The sequence below is a fragment of the Atractosteus spatula genome, chromosome 3, assembly GCF_055471065.1.
Source record: "Atractosteus spatula isolate fAtrSpa1 chromosome 3, fAtrSpa1.hap1, whole genome shotgun sequence".
Taxonomy (NCBI): domain Eukaryota; kingdom Metazoa; phylum Chordata; class Actinopteri; order Semionotiformes; family Lepisosteidae; genus Atractosteus; species Atractosteus spatula.
Window position 1 is genome coordinate 33,311,438 of NC_142708.1, and position 22,570 is coordinate 33,334,007.

At 36.0% G+C, this 22,570-nt stretch overlaps 2 protein-coding genes across 2 annotated transcripts in view; both read right to left on the reverse strand.

The window, feature by feature from the left end:
• lnpep (leucyl/cystinyl aminopeptidase) overlaps positions 1-4,804 on the reverse strand; it is a 39,917-nt gene extending 35,113 nt beyond the window's left edge. The window contains exon 1 of the mRNA XM_088912089.1: positions 4,399-4,804. Within this exon, the coding sequence (XP_088768215.1) occupies positions 4,399-4,423 (25 nt within the window). The 5' untranslated portion in view covers positions 4,424-4,804. The remainder of the gene's footprint in view (positions 1-4,398) is intronic.
• A 2,566-nt stretch (positions 4,805-7,370) lies between these two features.
• On the reverse strand, positions 7,371-21,787 carry LOC148837728 (endoplasmic reticulum aminopeptidase 2-like). Its single transcript, XM_088912090.1, has 19 exons — positions 21,574-21,787; positions 20,070-20,674; positions 18,937-19,075; positions 17,663-17,797; positions 17,312-17,432; positions 16,325-16,479; positions 15,365-15,478; positions 14,918-15,049; positions 14,515-14,646; positions 14,064-14,132; positions 13,267-13,442; positions 12,800-12,879; positions 12,110-12,293; positions 11,521-11,677; positions 11,093-11,277; positions 10,522-10,683; positions 9,414-9,554; positions 8,077-8,158; positions 7,371-7,711 (listed from the first exon to the last, which is right to left on the reverse strand). The coding sequence occupies exons 2-19, from the start codon at positions 20,555-20,557 to the stop codon at positions 7,565-7,567; spliced, it is 2,799 nt and encodes a 932-aa protein (XP_088768216.1). The 5' UTR covers positions 20,558-20,674; positions 21,574-21,787; the 3' UTR covers positions 7,371-7,564.
• Between the last annotated feature and the right edge of the window lie 783 nt (positions 21,788-22,570).

Sequence of the window (22,570 nt, forward strand, 5' to 3'; positions counted from 1 at the left end):
GTTTCAAGGTGTTCCGGTAAGAAACATAACCCACATCTCATTTGCTCAGCATTTATCGTTAACTGATATCATCAACTCTGTACAGCTCTTATGTCTACACTGTGCCTAGCTAACTTTAAATGTTTTTCACAGCTTATCTTTAATCAGTTTGAACAATCGTACCTATAGTAACTTAAACTGCATTCTCCAATAAGTAAAATTTAAGCAATTTGGAGCAAATAGTTTAGTAAATTACTTCATTTTGCACAAAAACCCCATACTGTATGTATTAACCGTATATAGTTAAAAACAAAGCATTACGCTCTTTCTGGCTTTTTAAAAAGAAGCACATTTATAATTCACATTGTTTTTTTGAATAGTGAATAACACAGCACAGGGAAACAGAATACCCATTTGATTGCCTCAGGTCTATAATACCGCCTTAAGCTGTGCTACTAAATTGAAAAGGAATATGTTTATGTGGCACCTACTTCATGTCAGTACTGCATAAAACACAAAGCTCTTATCTGACCTAAAGCCTACCCTCTAACCCCAACACAATCCCTTTTCTAGAAAAACAAAAGAAATGCTGGGACATTGTAAAAGCATATGTCAACACCTTCGGAAACAAAAGTTAAGAAAAATACAAGATTATATGGTTTGTATGGACTCTTATTACAATACAATCATAGGCTTTTTGATTCAGAAATGTTTTCTATGACTGCAATGACAGAGATGAATATAACCATGAATAAAACAGTGATTTAACAAAAACAATGGGGTGCGGTTTTATTCTGGTTTTCTATTATAGTTTTTTGAATGCTTATTGTTCACAAAAAGAAATAAAAAAACCTCTCAGTGTTACATGAGCTTTATCTTATTGTTGGAGAACAGACTTTGCTCAATACTTGATCTACTTTCACAGACATACACAGTAAGAAACGTTTGCTTCATTATAGACCTAAGGTGTGCAAACAGCATAGCACACAACCTGGGGTTTGTTTAAATAAGACTAGATCTTCAATCAAATTCCAAATAAACATTTATTGTCTTTAAAACTGTTTTGCACTTTAAAACTGTTAAGCTCAAATAAACCGACAGGCTATCTGTAGCAGCAGCCTGAAGTGGCCCACTATAAAGTTTCGAAATTTTATGTGGCCCTTGGGCCAAAAACATTTGCCCACCTCTGAACTAGGACCAACACTGAACAAAAAATACTCTCTATTACAATATTTTATATGTCTATTCCCTACTCAAAACTGTATTTTCAAAGAAAAAGCATTTCCTTTGGGGAAAAATATATCTAGAAGAAACCAAGCAATCTCTTGTAAGGAATAAATAAGAATCTTGAGTTGAACCTTTTAAGACCTACTTAAGTAACAGAATGCAGTTTTCTGTACTATATACAGGAAAAGCCAGTTTGCACCTATGCACCTGTTACAAAGCAGTTCTTTGGCTTTTGTTGGCAGTTTCTATACTTTAAAAGTTAATTCATTGCATTATACTTAACTGCCAGTGATTTTTATATTTGCACAGATTTGCTAATAATACTTTCACAAATACTTCTCACAACAGAAAAAAAGTGAAAATCGACTTCGTGTTGCAGGTAAACTGCGTAGTGCTCATCAACAGGGTGGGTATTTGATAAATAAACTTTGATTTGAATAAAAATGCTGTTATTAAATCTCAGTAACAACAAATTAATTGACGGTATCACGAAATTTTACAAATTCCGATCAAAACACAAAATACTGAACTTTGTGAAAGTACCGAATAGTCACCCTATCGCAGAGAGTTGTGAGAATTGTGACGTGAAGCAGCTCTTCCTGTTCGCTGAGAGAAGAGATAAGATCACTTTATTAGCCATATACAATTTCTTGCATTAGGAATTCATCTTTTCGCATACCCCAGCTTGCTTTCCATGAGACACACAGACAGGGAGAGAAGCTTGGGGTTAGAGCGCAGGGTCAGCCATTGTACAGCGCCCTGGTTAAGGGCCTTGCTCAGGGGCCCATCGGAGTAGGATTCCTCTGCCGGCCGTGGGATTTGAACTGGCAACCTTCCAGCCACAAGCGCAGATCCTTAGCCACAGTGCCACCGCTTTGCACAGTAGCTAGTCACCGTAATGACTAATGTAATGCTATGAACAAGCAAAATGGAACATGTTATTTATGATGTAAACTGCAGGTTTTTACACGTGAGCGTGTACATTTTCTTTCATTGTGGTTTGAAATGCACTCACCAATTCTTTCTAACTCTGAAATATAAAAACAGCATTACAATTGCTCTTTAACAAGGAAAGTCATTGGCCAGTAGTGTGTGGCCATTCCTACAAGCAATACAACCTGCTTATCTGTGACACATGCAGGTGCCATCTTGTGAGATTGTGCTTCTTGCAGAGCTTATGAGCATGTGTCAGTTCACAAACCCTAGATAACATGTTGCCACAGCTCATCCCACAAATGATCAATGGAGTTCAAGTGTGGAGATAAGGGCATTCACATGATAACCGTCTCATCTCCAATGATCATCAATGTTACACTATTACACTATACCACAATGTTACACACAAGGTTGTTTTCATGTCAGGATGAGTCTTAAAGAAGTGGGGTTCCAGTATTCAGCAATGCAGCCTCATACAGTTGCCAATCACTTCTTACAATCAAACCTGGCATTTCTGATGATGTGGACCTGTCACCATACAATCACCATAAATATGGAGAATGATTAACTTCTCAAGATTATCAACTACATCAAAAACATACACATAAAGAGTCAAATGTTTTTATGATGCTCACTATATTATACATCTGAAACCTGCAGAACATTTTCTGTTGTTCATTAAAATTGATATTTGTAATGCACCTTTTAAATGGAATGTGCATACTTGATGTAAGTGTGCAGTTAGACTCAAGGATGGACTTTTTCACTAAACAAAGGATTCACATTTGTGTATACAACTAAGCTGTTTTTTTTTCTTGGAATGATGTGAAGGTACTCTAGTGCAATAAACACCAGTTATTTTTCACTGCCTCTGTTATGAATTCATATACTACATCAGAAAAACAAATCTAGCGTTTAGAAGGCAGTAAATTAGTCATGGTTTCAAGTTGACTGTGAATATTTTGGTGCTTTCTGTATCAGAAGCGTACAGAAGATTAAGGAACTACCTATAATTTAGAAACAGTACTTTTTCCATAGGATTTGACATCACTATGTGATTTAAACAGAACCAAAGACCATGTGCTTGACACACAACTTGGGTTTATTAAATCTGTAAAAAGGTATTAAAAAGCAGTGAAGTAAAAACGATAAGGGAGATCAGAAAAGAGGCCACTGTTCTGAAACAATTATTAAAAGTGTATTTACTGAACTTTGCTGTAACAGTACAAAACACCTGACCCTGAGCTGTAAGGGATTTAATAATACGTGTATAAATCCCAAACCTTGCTTCTAAAGTTCCTTAATCGTATTTAATATGAGCAGCTTCGGATAAATGTGTGAGCTACATATATAAAATACTGGCTTTATTCAAAAACGACTGGGTAATAAAAAAAGACGGCCAACAACACACAGCACATTTAAGGTTCATAATTTTAATTAAGCAGGTCTAAGAGTTACTGTATATTTTTCATTTTTAGCCCTGACAATCTAAGGACTCTAGGCACATACTATGATATATCAATGTATTACTTAATGCAGGACGTACAATTACAAAGAACAAATTTAATTTAAGAAATTTAATAAATCTTGTGAGGACCTCCATAAATAAAGCTACATTTTGCAAAGCCCAACTTTTCATTGATGAATTATTTTTCATTGCCTGTAAAATTACAATCCTAAAATAATTAGCTATTTTAAGCAAATTTCCTTCTGTTGAAAAACCCGAACGAAGGCTGGTATTGCCAACTACTGTACCCAATGCTACCACCTGCGGTTTTGACCTCAGGCGATCTGCTAAACAAATCGGACTTTAATTGTGAGTCGTGAATATATTTTTGTCCTATAGGTAAGTTTTTAAAATGTTTTCCATAACACCTTTAAATCCTTTGAGAATTTTGAATAGTTTAATAAAAAATCAAATAACTTCGAGCAGCTTTGTTGACCAAATAAGTTCTTCTAGTGCGCCAGTGACGTCTATAAATTAGGTATTAATAAAATTGCAAGAGTCCCACAAGTGCTCCAGCGCAGTCAAAGTAACTAAACGCAAAAAAAGTTCCTTCACATTTAGCACACTAGAAAAATAATCGATGACCTTGTCTTGCAATGATCTAGCTGTATGTCGCGCAGTTAGGCCCCTGTGGTTGCAACTTTGTGTACTCCTTGATGTCAGCACCAAAATACCACTTGCTGTAAAAAGTGCACAATCCTCGTTCCCTTCGCTTAAGACAAAAAACGGTATCTGATTGTAACACTCACCCGTCTGAGTTTGAAACGATTCCATTCCGCTCTAGTTGTCCGGGACTTCCCAACTGAGGCAGATATCCACTTTTTTTGCAATAAATTCACCTATCACAATAATTAAAAAACAAAATACAAAGATCCTCAGGCTATTTAAAAAGCCAAAACATATCTAATTGAACAACTGTATCCCTGTCCACGTTCTATTGGCAGCTCCTATGTCCATTGTTTGATCAAAGAATGCAGAGATACTGTACGATAAAGGCTAATGCGATTTTTGTTTTTTGAATTTCGTACAAATCCCAGAAAATAATTTCCTTAGCTGTTTCTCACGTACTTGGTTTTAGCCGACCATTTTAAGCTCAGCTACATTTCCTTCCTCTTTCCGAAAGCTACATTACCATGTGATTTTGTTAAGACAGTAGCTAACGATCGCCTATCTATGCATTTAAATCTCTGCAGAGTGTCGTTTAGCTCAGTCATACAAAGCGTCGCTTTTACAGTAGCACTACCAAAGTGACGTGTTCTACAGTTACAGCATATTTTTCTACTCATTTAATAAGAATAATCCATTCAGCCTTACGATTTTAAAGAATAGCCGACAATTTAAAATACAGTGCTAAACCTATATGTGTAAAATGCACGTGGTCATGGAAACATCAAAGAATGTGATCATTTTGACATTGTTGTTACTGCTTTTAGTGAATGAGCATTAGTACCAACGCCTGCAAAAAGCAGAGTGCAAGTGCTTTATTTAGTACTAAACCACATTTTATTTAAAGCTTTGTAACTTTTGTATTTAACCATTTAACCCTCTCTCCCACACACCTGGAAAAGGCTCCACAGCCGAAACGTGACTCTTCTTTTCCGTTCAACATGGAATAAACCTTTACATGTTCCTTTGCAACCTATGTATGCTGACGCAGCTACCTACTTGAACTTAATTAACCATTATTGGATATAACCCAGAAAGAGCAGGAAATGCTAACAGTACTTCTGGGAAAAAGAAAAAAAAGGCTTCAAATGAAGCTGAGGTAGATCAACAAAGAGCTGGTGAAACTTGAGACAAAATATGATGAGAGTAGAGAACATCAGACTTCAGAGGGCCAAAGCTCTTACAATTCATCCATCCGTCTTCTGCTTTGTACAATACAGGATTGCCAGGGAGTTGGTCATCATTGGGTGCAACACAACACCCTGGACAAGACGCCAGTCCATTGCAGGGCAGACAGACACAAACTTGCACACACTCATTAGCAGGAAAGGAGCACCATTGAAGGTGCTCATCTCCTGCAGAACTCCTCTTTAATCTTCAGTAAATTCAGAAGGGCAAGAACTGGTGAATTCTTCTTAAAATCCCTCCCCCTATTAACTAAAACAAGCTTGTCTTTTTCTTATTCTGGAACACCCAGCACACTTAACTGGGTTCACCCATTTTACATCCAGTCCTTGCTTCAACTGGATGAAATTTGTCCCAGTATCCTCAGTGACATCCTTTACCTTGCATTTACCTTGCTTAGCATTTCAGAACCAGTTTTCCATCTCTACTTTAATCAATATTAATCAACTTCCTCATTAAGACTCTGGAGTTTAAGAACTAATTCCAGAACTAACATTCTCAAGTGAATTTGCTACCATTCGATCTCTCTTTCATTAATAACCACTTAAAGAAATGCTTGCAAGTTCTTCTTAAACCATCTCAGCCCTTCACACGTTTTGACTGATAGCAAGTCTGCAGGCTTATCTGCTGAACTCAGAGCACAGGAATAAAAGGTACTCCCGTGCTATTAAACTCTCTACAGTCCATGCTATCCTGCCCTAGATACCTGACTGCTGATATACCCTGATTGCTAATCCTGAGGAATATTCCTACAGAGCCAATCAAACGATCCCCTTTTTGCCTGTGGAATGTCATTCAGGTGTGTCCACTTTAAAGTAGGAGGGGAAGCTTCAAACAGGCCTAAGCTTGCACCATCACAATAACAGTTAATATTTTAAAGTTTTCAAAATCATTCACAGAGTAACCTAGGAAAATCAGGCCACTGCTGTGAATAGTAGAATAGTATTGGTGGACTAGTAGATGATACTCTTCCCTCAGACCATAATTCCCAAACCCATGCTACAGTAAACTGACCAGGGAGACTGTACTGTTGGAGGTGTTGTCCTTCAAATGATATGTTAAACTGATGTCCTTGGTCAGATCCCATGACACTGTTTCTAAGGTTATGAGTGTTAATCCTGTTGTTTTGGGTAAATGTCACTTTGGATTGTACAATATGAATATGCCCCTTAATTCATTTTTTTCATTTTTCCACCTGACCTGCAGTACAGTGGGACTGCTGGCACATAATAGTTGCAGAGTATCACTTAAGTGGGTGTTCCACTTCTGTGTTGAATGAAATGGGTTCCTCCCATATGAAAATATTTTGTCAACATTGAAAATAAAATGACTATAGAAATGTAAGCTATATCTAAATACTAAAGTATAAGATACCGTATTAGTACACATGAGTATATTCTCTTATTAAAAACTGGAGTCCATAAAATAATTTACCTAATGCTGCCAGCCATTTTGAAATGTTCCCAGGACACATGAGTATTTCTTTTATAGAAAGCATCAAAATTAGAATTAAAGAATGATAAAAAGCATAACTGTCTTAGAACATTGAATCTATTCTAGCAGAAGGCATATTAATAATGACTTCGCAATTATGATTCTATGATCTTTGACATTTTAGGTCTTTGTTTATGAAGGTATTTTGTAGTATGAAAAGGCAAAACCATTCACACCTATTTATACACCTTCAGAAAGTTTCAGAAAGACATACTTTCAGAAAGGCATGAGTAACAATGTTGATGTAGACATAGAGGTAATTATTCTATGTACTACCTGTCAAGATATATAATCTCAAGTATTAACAACCACAGCTAATTCATCTGGAATTTTAATATCACTCTCTAGGATAAATTAGAGATCAAAACAAAAGATATTGTTTGTTAATTCATTTGTATTTTTTATTAAAATATTAAACTAAACAAATGACTGAATAACACTGTTTCAAATTAAGGGTGTAAAAGTACAATTGTCTGTGACTGTACATGTTTTCATACAAAAAATAAAAAGGATTTGCATTTTCAAATATCAGCAATATTTAAATTGTAATTGGATACTGTGGAGCTTCTCTCAAGGAATATTGTCCTTTAGCCACTTGTTTAGTACATGTAGATTCCTCTCTAGCCACCTAATGTTCTTTTGTATCAATTCTAAAATAACTTCAGTAACCTTTAATTCATACCCTTGTTCTTTTAATGAAGCAAAGAAAGTTTTGACCTGAAAACAAAAACAAAAACATACATTAGAATCTGGAAATCTTAACTTATTCATTCTAGTATTCTGTCTAACTGATATTGCTCATCCTAATGATAGCCTTCTGGTTTTCATTCCACATATACTGTACATCTCATCCAAACAGTGTAAAACCTTATTTTCCAGACTAAATGATGACCATAATTGTTTACTCTCTGGGTTGCAAAACACAAAAGCTCTGTAAAGGGCTGTCACATGAGAGCATCCCGAATCCAGACTAAGGAAAAAGCATAATTAGGTTCCGCTACATTAGTCCTAAAATGAAGTGACACCTGTGTAAAACACATATCCAAGTAAAATGTGAAACAAAAAAATAAGCAAATGCTAACCTCTTCCAGCTCTTGATTGGAAGAAAAATGAGAGGTGGTTCCAACTAGGATGCCTCTAATAGCTGATGATCCCAAATGAAACCTGGGGGAAAAAATACAACACACACAAATTAAATTTGGACTGGTGCTGCAGTTCACTACAGAGTCTTCATAACCCTTAAACATAAACAGGAAAATTATCTGCTCCACTAGAGGACCCAGACTGTACACTGGCCCATCAGACTGGCCCAACAGGCCTTGGTTCTTCAGACATTTAGTTTCCTCCTTTGGGATTTTTTAATCTTTCCTCTGTGCCTAATGGGTACCTGAACTGCACTGATATGGTCATGGGTGGCAAGCTGGTGCAGTGGCCCTGGTGTGAGTACATCCATGTCTGTTTCTGTCTGTGTACCCTGTGATGGACTGGCGTTTCACACAGGGTGTATCCTGCCTTTTGCCTGTGGTTTGCCAGGAAAGAACATGGATGGATGATATGGCCATATCTATTACCAATTTGAAAAAGTGTTATATCAAACAAAAAATGAACTGAAGTGAAACAAACTGTGAACTTACCGTGATGATAAAAATCAGAAAAAACTTTTTTTTAAATTTTGGTTAGTACAGGAATCAAAGGCTATTCCTAATTTTAGAAGATGAAACAAATGTCAAAGACATTTAGCATATCTTGAAATGTGGTTTCTCAGTTCATTTTCACAAGTTTACTTGAAGTTTTTGGTGCCGTAAGAAAACATTTTTTTTCTGAATAATGTTGAAACCTTTATTCAAAAGGGCAAAGGGGACAGAAATAGTACCTAGGATATCACCAATTGAAATCTATGGCTGTGTATAATTACTGCTATGAAGTCAAGGATAGTGCACATACAGTATGAGCCTGTAGAATTCCTTTTGAAAAAAACAATTATATTTCCTATTAAACACCAAAATATCTGATATATACTAATGGCAGCTGTATGTAAAATGATGCTATAGATTGAATATTTACTTCTATCCTTAAAATACTATTTGAAAGTAAAACCCACAGTGTAAAAGCAGTCACACCCAGTAATTTGAGAAACATTTCAACACGATGTGGAGTTTAAAACCAGCATGAAAGGTTTTGCTGTTAAACTTTCAGGCATCACATGCAGATAATTTGTCACAAATAAGCCCTGTAAGTAAATGCTGCTCTGTTGTGACAGATATTCAGAGATCATCTTACAGGAAAATGCAAGTCTTGTGCTCTGGGAAGATGTTTATTTATAGCGTTTCTTGTTTTGTGAAAGACTGTATATCTCATTCACACATGCAAGTACATATTCCTAGTCAAAGTCTACTTTATGCAGCACTGAATCACCTACTTTTCAAGCAGTTTTCCCCAGTTTTGTCTGACAAAAGCCCAGGTCAGAGCCTGACCAGCTGGATTCCTGCTAATGGTGGAAATGACAGCAGGAAGATTCTGTGTTTTTATCACCTCTCCTTCAATGCTGAGCTGAATTAGTCTACAGCAGAACAGAAAACATACACACAGTTAACTGCACTGAGTTATAAGTCTTAGAAAATATTTAGCAAAAGCATATAAACTATCGGTGGATACTTATTAGAATAACATTTCCACGTTTCTTTTACATGGAATTGGAGAAGTTCTTAATAGTTTTCCATACATTTACTCGTCTTTTTCTGTTGTCGTCCATAATACTCAGGGACTAGGGAGCAGGCACTGAGACTGCCAATGACAAGGGCTTTCTCCCTGCCTGGTGTAATTGTGGAAGAGGACTGGGCTGGTCATATAAAGCATGACTATTTTGTCTATAGTACTGTATATACATGAAGATAACAACATCTTGCACTCTGCATTTCCTTGTATTAAGGACTTCAGTGTACTTCAGCCTTTGCAGACCTTTAGCACTAATGTAAATCAACTGCAGCTCCAGTTCTTTAAACAAAACATTGATTTGCTTTTATGTAAGGTAAAAAAATCAAGCAGATGAAAAACTCACTCAGTAACCCACTAGAGGGCAGACAAACACCAGGAGCAGCAATTCAAAACCCTAATCCTGAAAAGTCCCCATTAAAGCAATAGCTGTTTTAATTAGCTATTGATCACCTAGTTAAGACATACAACAGAAAGCCATGTGGCTCTCCAGGACTAGAGTTTTCAAATTGTCTCCAATTAATTTTTGAGAGTGCAAACGTTTGTCCTGAAAACCCAACATAAAAGTGGGTGTACTGTTGTTCGTTATTGGGTTCATTGGGGTTACTCCCAAAATGATCAAAGTTTTTCTTTACAGCTTTTCATTAATTGTATTCCTGAAAACCTATTCTACATGAAGGAAAGTAATGGTTTGATTACAAAAGAGTGATTTTTGGTTTAAAGATGCATGTACAGTATGTAAAACTAAACACAACTTTGTTAACAGAATTTTAAAAAAATGTTAATTAAAAAAATATTGAGCCTATGTCACTTACTTGTTCAGTTTTTCAGTATCTTTGCTACGTGTCAGTGCATATAAAATCTTATTTTTGTCAGTAGAGGACAGAGAATGCTTGTATGTTTCCAGAAGAAAGTTCCAGTCTTCTGTATTTTGGGATCCAACAGCATACACTGGCCTCAGCACATCCGTTGGCAAGCTGTGAGAATATTGGAAGAGTATTAGTCAAAATTTTAGCACAATTAAAACAGCATTTAAACAAAATGGCAAACAACAATTCATACTACTGATATTTTTTATTTGAAAAAGAAAGGGTCCAGCTACTATGGGCATATTTCACACAGCTGTCTTTATCAATTTTAGTCATGTTCAGACAGGCCATTACAGTATTCAGCTTTGACAAACTGAAAACAAACGTTTTGAAAACAAAAGATTTACTACCGTAAGTAATTGTGCACAACAACTAAAACTATAAAAGCAAGAGAGATGTAATACATGTGCACAGTGCTTTAAATTAAACTTTTCATAGTCAGAATCTATCAGCACAGATAACATAATTTAGGATTTTTTTTGTGATTAACAAGTACATGAAGGAGATAGTTACTGACCTCTTGGTGCCATTAGATTTTGCCCACTCTTTGAATAGCTGGGTTGCCTTTTGGACACAGGGAGGATAACCAAGTTCACAGGCAAGTTCTAAGAGTTCAGTGCGAAGCCTCTTCTCTGACACTGAGCCTTCGTCATTCCACATCTGCTTGTCAATCACTTCTTTGAAGTATTCTAAGATATAATGCTGCAAAAGAAATGAACTGGAAATGAATTCAGGATAAAAGTTGATCTTAAGGACCAAGAGAGTTTTTAAACTGGTCTTCCCACTGTCCATATGAATTGTTCTTATAAAAATATAAATACAGTTTTTCTTATAATTGCTGTTGTATGACAAACTCTATGAAAGTTTATAGAGGACTTTATGACAATAGTTTCTAATAAAAGGTAACAAAGAAAAAAACAGTGCTAAACAACACATAAAGACAACCTTCAAACTTTTCGCAGTATCTGAAATGTTTCTCCTTTCCATCATGTAGTGCAAGACATTCAGGTACAGTACACCCTGAATTAATGGGATACTGTCAACCTCCTTCTTCAGGTAACGTGTCAAGTTAAGGGCTCTGTCCAGTGAAAGTCTCCCTGTGCTGAAAGCAGAATGACATTCTTACAAAAAAAAGCTCAAATTACAATGAACTTGGTAACAGGAACATGATAAAATCTCTCTTTACACATATCACAAGCTTGGTACAAAAATAATTATCGTAAGTGGTGCACTTTTTACATACTGTATTCCTACATTTAACAATGGGTAGGGAAAGACACAAAGACACATAATCATAACCTCTTAATTAATGAATCACATGCTAAATGAGGGAATATACTTATTCTATACAGATGCCCAAACCTGGATCCATACCAGAACCTTGGTATAACACTCTTTTTCCCCACTGAGCTCCAAGTTTTATAATTGCATACCTGCACTGCAGTGATTATTATAACTATCATTATAAAGTACACTGTAGCAAATATATTTAACAAATGTACAGGGCTGTAGCTTTCTCCATGAACATATTTACCTGACGAGCTGAATTGCATTATGGATAAGGTTTGTTCTGTCCTTATTGCTTATTGCTGTGTGGTTCTGATTTAGTAATTCAATCAGCGAGTCCCATCCCTCTTCTCCATAATGCACAATATAATATCCATTCATGTCCACATTGAACTTTATCCAGTTCACCTCTCCTTCTAGCTGAATAGTGTCTATGTTACAAAAGAGTTAAAAAAGGCAATGCTTTAAGAAACATCTGCTTAATATGCAATGCTGCCGTCAACTTCACAAAACTTGATAAAGCAGTATCGGTTAGGATTGTATCAAAAAGTACTGGCTGGGATATCAGGGCTAATCAGGGCTAGCGGGGACATGGAAACAATTATTAGAACTAAACTAGAGGATCAACTATCCTATGGGATAGTACAGATACAGTACAGTATATTGAAGTACAGTATGTCTATAGTTTAGATAGAAATGGGAGGGATAGAAATGCTTGCTTATCTGATCATTAACTTACAATTGTTCTTAATCCTTAAAAAACAGTTGATTTGAAGTCTATTAGACTAACCAAACCAAGGTTCTCCAGGACCTGCATTAAAATTACATGTCTGCCAGTGCCTTTTGTGCCCTTATTTTAATGATGCAGTATCATAGCAAAATTTCCCTCTCTTCTCCTAAAAACATACATTTCTAGATTAAGACTACAGTACGGTACCTGATTTTGTTTTCAACAAATGCCGCCGAACACTGCTGGAGCTATTTGTAGAGTAGGTTAGAGGAACATGCCACAAGTATCTGTGGGAAATAGAGATCATGATGTTTTTTCCTTTAAAGCAGAGTCATGGCAATGAAAAGGTACAGTACAATGAACTATTCTATTTAGCAACATTTATTAAGACACAGAAGGGGCAAGAACTTATGTTTCCCCATAAGATGAAGTTGAAATTGCATTACTTATTTGAAAATTGTTAAGTGTTTATTAACTATTAAGTGTTTCAGGGTTGAGAATGCATTCCTCCTAAGTTTAATTTTTTAACATACGGTGAAGTACATTTGCAGACCTTTGCTCCTGAGGAAGGCTTTTTGTGAGCAAATGTAAGAGGTAAGTTGGTTAAAAAAATAAAATTACATGTAAGACTATAAAAATAGACAACACATTGGTCCCATTTAAACAAAGTATACCCTGACTGTAGTGCCACATATTCAGGGTCTTCCTGCAGCACTCCTTTGAGGAATCGCTCCTGATGAACTCTGACTTGCCGTCCCCTTTTTTCTACAGTAATCAATGGGATTCCCATTTGCAAGGTCCAAGTGTTCATCATTTCTTTCAGATCCAGGTGCTGGCATGCATACCGGTGCTGAAATTTCAGGAAACAGGGTTAAACATACAGCATGTACCTGTAACAACAAAGTCAAGAGACTTTAAAATATATTTTAAAGGCAACAAGTATTTGTAATTTAACTTCTTTGAGCACAACTGTCAATGTGTTATTGATATTTTTACTGTCATTTAAAATGAAGATGTGCCACAGTGATGTTCCAAACTTCCAAATTAATTGTTGTGCAAATCCAAAAAATTAATTATTTTTTATTTAGTAAATTCAAGGCGCACAACACAAAGCTCTTGCTAATAAACTCAAAACTTCAATCACACCAATCGGCATTTGTATATGTCCTGTATCTACTGGACATGTCTTTCAGAAAATTATAACACAGTACATTTATTTTAAAGTACATTACTTGGAGATTCTCAATTTTCCAAAATCATTCAGGTCTTCTTTATATTAGCTCCAGACTGTGATATTTGTAGACTATATATGCCTTTTGGCATAAAAAGTATTAAATTAGTAACTATATTGTCTCCAGTAGTTATCTTTTACCTGATGTTAAAAAACCCAATTCTCTATTTGTAGAGTTGTTTTCTCTATCTCACTGTCTAAAGAGTCCAAACTGACTCACAGTGCCTTCAAGTTACTTACAGCCTTCCTTTCTGCTTCTGAGGAGGTGTAACAGAATCCCCCTGAAGAAAAATCCCTTTCAGCGCACGTCTGTGGAGAGCAAACAACCAGGAAATATACACAATAAGTAAATTATCTCTTAATCCCCAAAAGACAGAAACCATCAAATACAGAACTCCAAAGATAAACAATCTTTCTAACTGGACTGATGATGGACTGCTGTCCCAAACAGGATGTATCCTGCCGTGTGGCCATTGCTCACCAGGATAGGCTCTGGCTCCCCTGTGATACTGTATTGGATAAAGCGGTTAAAAATGTTAACTAACTGACTCTTTAAAAAGTTAACTATTTTAACTATATTTACATCCTCTTTGTTAGTCTTGAAATGTGGGATACCTGATGTTAAAATGCTGAAAAAAAAACGAATATTAGCATGAAGGAAGCACACAACATATGATTCATGGGGTCTTACATTCGCCATGGTGTTCCAAAAGTCATCACTCTTTGCATTCCTGTAGCTATACCTGTGTAAGTAGCGGATAATCCCACTATGGAAGACTTCTTCCGTTAGGAAATCTTTCAACATATTCAGAATACATGCACCCTAAGGAAAAAAAAAAACATTTATGGGTTTTTCATCTGCTGCTTAAATGTATTACTTTTTTCTTAAAGTTGAAAATGTCCCAACAGTTTGACTCATCTTGACAACCAAGATGGTATTCCCATGATGTGCATGAAACCTCCTGCAGTCAATTGGTTACTTGCTTATTACAGTATGTACAAACAGACAAGAAGGTCTTTGGAACAGTGCGTCCAAAGTACCAGACCAACTGTCATGAAAAGCAGATTGGATACGGATGTGTAAGAAAGCCGACCTTATCGTAGGAGACGGTGTCGAACATTTCCATAATCTGCACAGGCGTTTCTGCTGGGTTGGAGATTGGATGAGAAGAATTTAGAGAATCTCTTGACATGGCTCCAAAACACACATTCAGAAAGTAGTCCTCCTGGAAAACAGGTTAGAATTTCATTATTTTTTAATTTCTAAAAGTTGCTAAAAGGTTTTAAAAGGCACCTGCCATGAACAAAAAAAAACAGTGATGCACTACTAGTTTAATGATATGCAAAAATATACGTAAAAATACACAAATTATAATACTAGAATAAAATCCAAACTAATTTAAAATGATTGACACATTTGTGAAGGAACTGTTTTCTCGATACTGCAGACCTGTTAGATTGTGGTGTCTATGGTGCACACTCCAGCTGAACAGGAATAGTTACTGTAAGTATTCAGGGGAACAACCTATGCAGGTACTTACAATCTGAATTTCTGGGTAGGTGTTGTTCACAGAAACTCTCTCCATGTATCTGGCAAATCCTTCATTCAGCCAGATGTCATTCCACCATTCCATTGTCACCAGATTACCAAACCACTGAACAATAAACACCAGGAGATAATAGCAAATTATTTCAGAATCAGAATAACTGTAACACCCAAGTGCTTTTGGGTGGGTGACATCCATGTGCTTTCTGTGTAAACTATTGCTTTTAATATATAAAAACAACATAAGGGTACTTTAATGTTAATCATATATTTTGGGCCTTTACCTTCATAAAGTCATCTGTGAGAACAAAAATGATTCATCAATTGTAACCAACACTTGATCACTATTTAGCACTATTTATTTACAAATTGCCATGGGATTTATTATAAAATATTCCTACTCTAATTTTGCTTTTACTAAAAAAAACTCTTACCAATTATCATTGACATATTTAAAATATACAGTATAAACTAACATTTATACCTCAACTGTAGAAAATCCATGTTCATACTCCTCTAGGGCTGTCTTAAAGTTCAACCCTAGTTTATTATGTAACTCCCATTAGAGTTTGTTCAATAAGTGAATTAAGTGCACATTTAGAGTTTATGACTAATCTTACCCTTAGGTCAGCTTTGTGAATATGGCCCCGGGTCTGAATACCAGGTATAGTACTACTGTAACTCTACAGGTTTGTTGGCTTGATTTATAAAAAAAAAACACCTTTTTATACCAGAAAATAAGAATGGAATAGAATGTAGTAGGAGAAAGATCTGATACTAACTACAAATCCCATTACTTACAGTATGACCTCTACTTAGAAGGGAAAAGCGTCTTTTCTGGTAAAGCCAGGAGGAGCTCTGTTCTAACTCGGTAATAAAGTGATTGCTTATGAAGAACCTGCAGTTAAGGTACTAAACCGCATTAAAGTCATTAAGTAATGATTTCGTACAGTACCTGATGTGCCAATTCATGACCTATGACTTTCGTTATCCACAATTTATCTAAAGCAGATGATGTCTGTGGATCATAGAGGAGCGCAGTCTCTCTGTACGTTATTAGGCCCCAGTTTTCCATAGCCCCTGACTGGAAATCTGGTATAGCAATAAGGTCTGGGAAAGACAAAAACACACTCATATATCATCAAGTTTAAAAACAAAAAATAAACTTCTCATACCAAAAAATACTGTTCATTTTGTGTTGGCTATTACAGAAAGGTATTCTCAATACTGTATTAGTTTTATACAAGAAAATCAATTTCTGCAGCTAGAGGTGTAATGTAAAGAGTGCCCTGACACAAGTTAATAGAGTTTTCTTTAACTTGAAACAAATTTTAGTAACACTTCCATGATGTTTTCAAAATACCGAAAGTTAATATCATGGTCTTGTTAGACAACAGCAGGAGAGAATGCTGTTTTCTGATTGGTCAATCTGGTAGAAGACCCAGACTTATTAAAATAGTAAAAATATAATAAATTAAGTATCACCAAGTCTAAAGAACCTCTACATTCATACATTACACCGCCAATCCTGAAATATGGCAGGATGTTTTATGCAATGAAAAGCTATTTTCTTACTTTATTCATGATTTTCTAAATATAAAACACTTTTTAACTGAAACATGTTATTTCATAACAACAGTCCAAGAAGCATGTTGTTACCAAATATCACCTCTTCTTCAAGCCATGGAATATAAGTAATTCAAAACTCTCCTATGTATACTGTAGTTCAAAAGTTCAAAAGTAAAGGTTTATTCCACGCTGAAAAAAGAAGAAAAGAAACACAACGTTTTGGCTGTGGAGCCTTCTTCAAGTGGGAAGAAACTGTGTTTCATTTCTTCTGTTTTCAGCATGGAATAAACCTTTACTTGCTCCAATCTCCTATGTACAGTATTTAATTGAGATCATTCATAGCGTCTCTTTCATTTTCATTTTATGTCCTTACCTTGCTTAGGCAAAGGATAACTGATGTTAAAATAATGTTCATAGAACTCCAGCAATTTTACTGCTGCTTCAAGGGCATAGTGGGTTTGATTCCACTTCTCAGGAACAGCATATACTGAAACCTGTTAATATTCAAAACTAAAATCAGAATGCTTTCCACTTTACTGTCCATTTAAACAGAAGAAAGGACAAATATTTAGGCAGGACTCTGGGAAACCATGGAAAGGACAAACTGTACTAAATGCAATAAAAATTGTAAAACAGAAGAGAGCAGAGAGGAATATTATTATTGCTGTAACTACAAGCTACAATAATTGTATTGCTTTCAATAATATGGATATACTGTACATACCTTTATCCCTGATGATGTGGTGGCACTGACTGACATGAAGTCACAAACTACATAGGCTACCAGATAAGTGCTCATTCTGACACTCTTGTCAAAGTGGTCTTCGAGCAAACCACCTGCAAGCTCCACAGTCCGCACCTGAGGACACCACCACCACCACCAACAACAACAACAACAACAATAGTGAGTGCTGAAAAAAACAGTCAATTCATTTAATTTTTCTATTTAATTTTTAAAAATAGTTTAATTTATGGGGGCAGCACAGTGGCACAGTGGTTAGTATTGCTGTCTCAAAGGGCTCTGGGTTACACTTTGCATGGAGTTTGTAAGTTCTCCCTGTGTTTGCATGGGTTTTTTCTGGGTGTTTTCTCCCCACAGCCTAAGGCATACTACTAGGTTAATTGGCTTCTGGGAAAATTAGCCCTGTTGTGTGTGTGTGTACTGTACGTGTCTGTGTGTGTGATCCCTTCAATAGACTGGTGTCCCCTCCGGGGTGTATGCTGCCTTGCACCCGTTACTTGCCAGGCTAGGTCCTGGCTCCCTCGCAACACTGAAATGGATGAAGTGGTTAGAAAATGGATGGATGGATATATCCCTGCTACTTTCCTCTTTCATCCTCAGGCCTGAAGAATGCTGAATAGCTGACACTTTTTAGCTAATCCCATTCTCTGTCAATGTTTCAGTCACTATGCACCAGTATCCTCACTACACAGATCAGGTGGATAAGTGAGAAATTACTTAACATCCTTCTTTCACAAAGAGGGAGAAAGCGGTCAGTAAAGGGGTTTTAAAGTCTCATCCAAAAGCTGACACTTCCTATAGTTGCAATGTCTTTAGTTGCCAGTGGTACTAGTTTAGAAATTGTGGACCAGAGGGACCACACTAACTGGGTAACCTACACCTCTTATTACAGCAGCCTTGGGTTCATTAGAAGCCTTCCAGTCCAAAGATGACCAGGCCCAACTTCACGCAGGTTCTAAAAGGCATTAATAGTACTGCTGCTGGACTACATTTATTCTATTTGAGGCCCATCTTCTTATGTTGAAATTCATGGCTGCTTAGAAGTGAGGATGTGGTATAGTGTGGCAGTAGTGTAACTCACTGCATTAGAAATAAAATATTGTGTTCATCTTATTGCCTTCTCCTCAAATTCTTCAAAAACTTACTTTTTTGCTTGAAATGTAAATCCAATGAAACACATAGAAAACAGCAAATAAAAGGTAAAGCCAGGAGATTTCAAGTTATGAAAACTACTCCTTCAAGCCAACAGCTCTTACCTTGGGCATGTTAGACAGGGTGATGTGTTGCTTTTCTCTTCTTATTTTGATGGAGAATGTGGCTTTGAAAAAGGGTTCATCAAAGCAGGGAAAAGCCATTCGTGCTGCAGTAGGCTCGAAATCTGTGGCCGCCAGTATCCTGGGAATGAACAAAACAAGGAAATTATCACAGCATGTTAATAAGAGGCTTGCCAAGCAATCCAGCCTATACTGTATTATTCAGGCTACCATTTCAAGCACCAATGTAAATTTGTTTAGTGTGACTGAAAAAAATATTAGAATCCTCTAGAATATTTATCACGAATCAAGCACAGCATTCATTTTATTATTTTTATGAGCTTTTTAATGCTGATTATGAATCTTCGAATTCATTACTTAACACTTATTTCTTATCAAGGAGTGGTATTCATAACCTGAAAACTCCTGTATTAAATGTAATTTTTGCATATCAAACATAATGTTTCCTATCAATTTTGAAATGGCGGGTATGTCGATCCGAATTTCTTGTCTTGTCTTAGCTAAAACATGTTTAGCATTTTGGATTTAAATATGCTTGATTTTATTTTTAGAGTTGCTCTTTTTCTGCACTTTTACTACACTCTTTTTAGCAATTTAATCACATTTAAACAATAACATTATTCTTTAAAAGGAAAGCAAAGTAAATATCTTCAAATCCAAGATAAAATAGTAACCCATAACTGTTCTGAAGACCTTCTCCTCAAGAATTTATGCTACTCTTTATCCAAAATGCAGTCAATATATATATATAATGATGCTTACTTTATATATATATTTTTTTAGATGTTTTCTCATTAAATGTGTATAGAGCAGGGAAGACCAGCCTTGGTCCTAGAGATCCCCACTCCTGCAGTTTTTTTATGGGTCACTTACGATCATCTAAGGGCTTGAAACATTTTTGTTTTGAACACTTAAGCAGATGTAAGTAGCTCTCAAGCTTTACAGTTCTTCATTTATTTAAACCTCAACCCTACCTTAAAGTTAGCATATCAAATATAACAAGCAATTTCAATTGTGAAATTTGACTATTTTAAGGGTAGTCTGTTAAATCTGCTGGACTGTGGCTCCTCTGGACCAGGGTAGGCCAGCCCTGATACAGTAGACAAACAAATTACCTTTTTTCACCATCTTTGGTCTGGTAGGTACTTTTATAGAGGCCATCATATCCGTCTGCAAGATTGGCTTGGAATTCAATGTACAGTCGATATTTCCTTTGCTCATTCAGAGGCTCGGGGACCAGCAAAGCAATCTGCTCATGTGGTGGATATTCCAGTATTCTCACAGTCTGGCCCAGACCACCAGACCCCCAGTCCTCCTCAGGTATGATGGTTGTTTTTGTTATTCCAAGATCTTTACTGTGCAGAATGACAAAACTGGTGCTATGTTTGACATCAACTTCAATTGTCGCAGATCCAGTAAAGTTCAAAGTGGTCAGATTGGGATGAATCAGAAGGTCATAGTGGTTTGGCACTATGCTCCTAGGGAGTCTCATTTTGTTCCAGGGAAACAGCTGACCATTGGTAGCCATAGTTTCATTCGAACTACCTTTACAAACCAACATCAGCTGAAACCACACTGCTAGTTTCAATATCATCATTTCCATTGCTGTTAGTGTTCAAAAACTTTCCTCCAAAATTAAAATGTCATTTTTTTTAGAAAATTCTATGGTACATAAAATGGAAACTTTAATTTAAAAGTATGTACATATCCAATGTTGTTTCTGAAAAAAAAATACAAAGAAGTATCTATCAATACAGTATGTGAAATAAATAATTTACATTTAGCAACTGTGTTTAATTTATAGTACCTAGGAAATTCACATCATTTTGAATTTCCCAGGCTAGATGCATTATAAATCATATGTAACATTCTTTCCTTCTGATTATACTACAACAGCCTGGAATAGAGGCCAAAGCACTTTGAGCTTTGACTATGAACTTGACTTGTAAATACTGTAGGTCTGAATAAGGACATGTGGACTTTTGAATTACCAGGTCCCTAAACCTACTCTTGGAAGGTACTAAATGAGTTCCCCTACTTACAGTTGCTCACCTATTTAAACTTACTTAAAAAAGTGAGTTACTTAGAAACTAAGGGTTCAGCTGGAATATTATAGACAATTCTTAACCCCACACACAAGTGCTCGGGCTGTTAAAGGCAACTGTGCAGAAAAAAAGATGTTGCTAAGTCCTAAATACTATTTTGCGTATATAATAGTCAATAAACCTACAAGCATTTTTACAATACTATCACAGAACGAAACTACCGAACACCATCGTGTTGGTACACATGCTGTATATAGAAGTAAACGTTTCATATACAAATGTGCTTTATTACATGACAGGTGATCTAACAAAAATGTAATTCTATATCTAATATAATAAATATATCATATAAAACATGACAAGTACTTCATGCTGGAACGTCAGTATTTCAACAGACAATCCGGAAGTCTTTTAACTGTACGGTGCGAGTTTGAATTTACTAAAATAGCACCTGCAAAACTTGTATCGTCGGTATATCCTGTAATGATTTTAAGTGTTTTCTTTGACTTTAAAAAAATATAATACGGGGTAACAATCAAAATGTAAAGGAACTATTCTCCTGTGCAGTAATTACCTTTTCATGCCTTGATTTCCTCGTTCGACGATGACTCTAAGCTCTACAGTAATCTCACTTTCACTTCTTTCAGCCTTGTTCACTGCAACGCTCGCAGTGCATTTCTAGTGTGAGAGGTGCAAGCGATTCATTCCAACTGAGACCACAAAAATGTATCTTTCGCGATTCAACAAGAAAACATTTTATATAATTTGTGTACCACGACCTTTACCCTTTACAGTATACGGAAGCCGTCAAAAAGACTTTAAAGGCATAGTAGTCTCCTACATTTTAAACTAAAACTTAACAAAATCGAATTCGTCTGAAGACTCTTTCCATTTTGGATTCCTTTTACCGATGCAAATATTTTAAAAATAATTTTGTAGGAATTAATTGTTGTGATAGCTTTGGTTAAGTTTTCCTCTCGGTAGGGTATGCACTTCATAAAGAAAATAGTGTATCAGTATACATACTGTAACATCAGAGAACAAGTGTGTCGCTTCTGTTATTTACGGTAATAAAAGCTTAAGGCTCCATTGAGTTTTGTGGTATTAATAAAGCGCCGTAGTAGGATACTGAATGTTCTAAACCATGCAGTCAGTGAACAGCAGACGACGGAAGGGGAACCGGTTTGTGGAGATAACTTCTCCTGATACATGCCATTTTAAAATGAGGCTTCATACCTCTAAAATAACAGGTAAAGAATATTAGCGAGGAAGAAGAGAATCAAATATTACAGATAGGGGGTAATGCCAATTTTAATACCGCTGGCATCTCAAACTACAAATAACCCTGCAGCGTTGAAGAATTATTGATTCACTGACAGTTTAAACTGGTCACATTTTTTAAATTAGGAGTAAGGTAACAGATTGATCTCTTAATGTTCAATGTAAAAAGGCACTACATTATGACTGTATTCTATAGTTCGTAGACATTGTCAGGTAATTTATGCCAAGTACAAAATTATATAATACACACAAATCTATCCTCTGTATTTGTGAAAATGTAGAAAAACAGT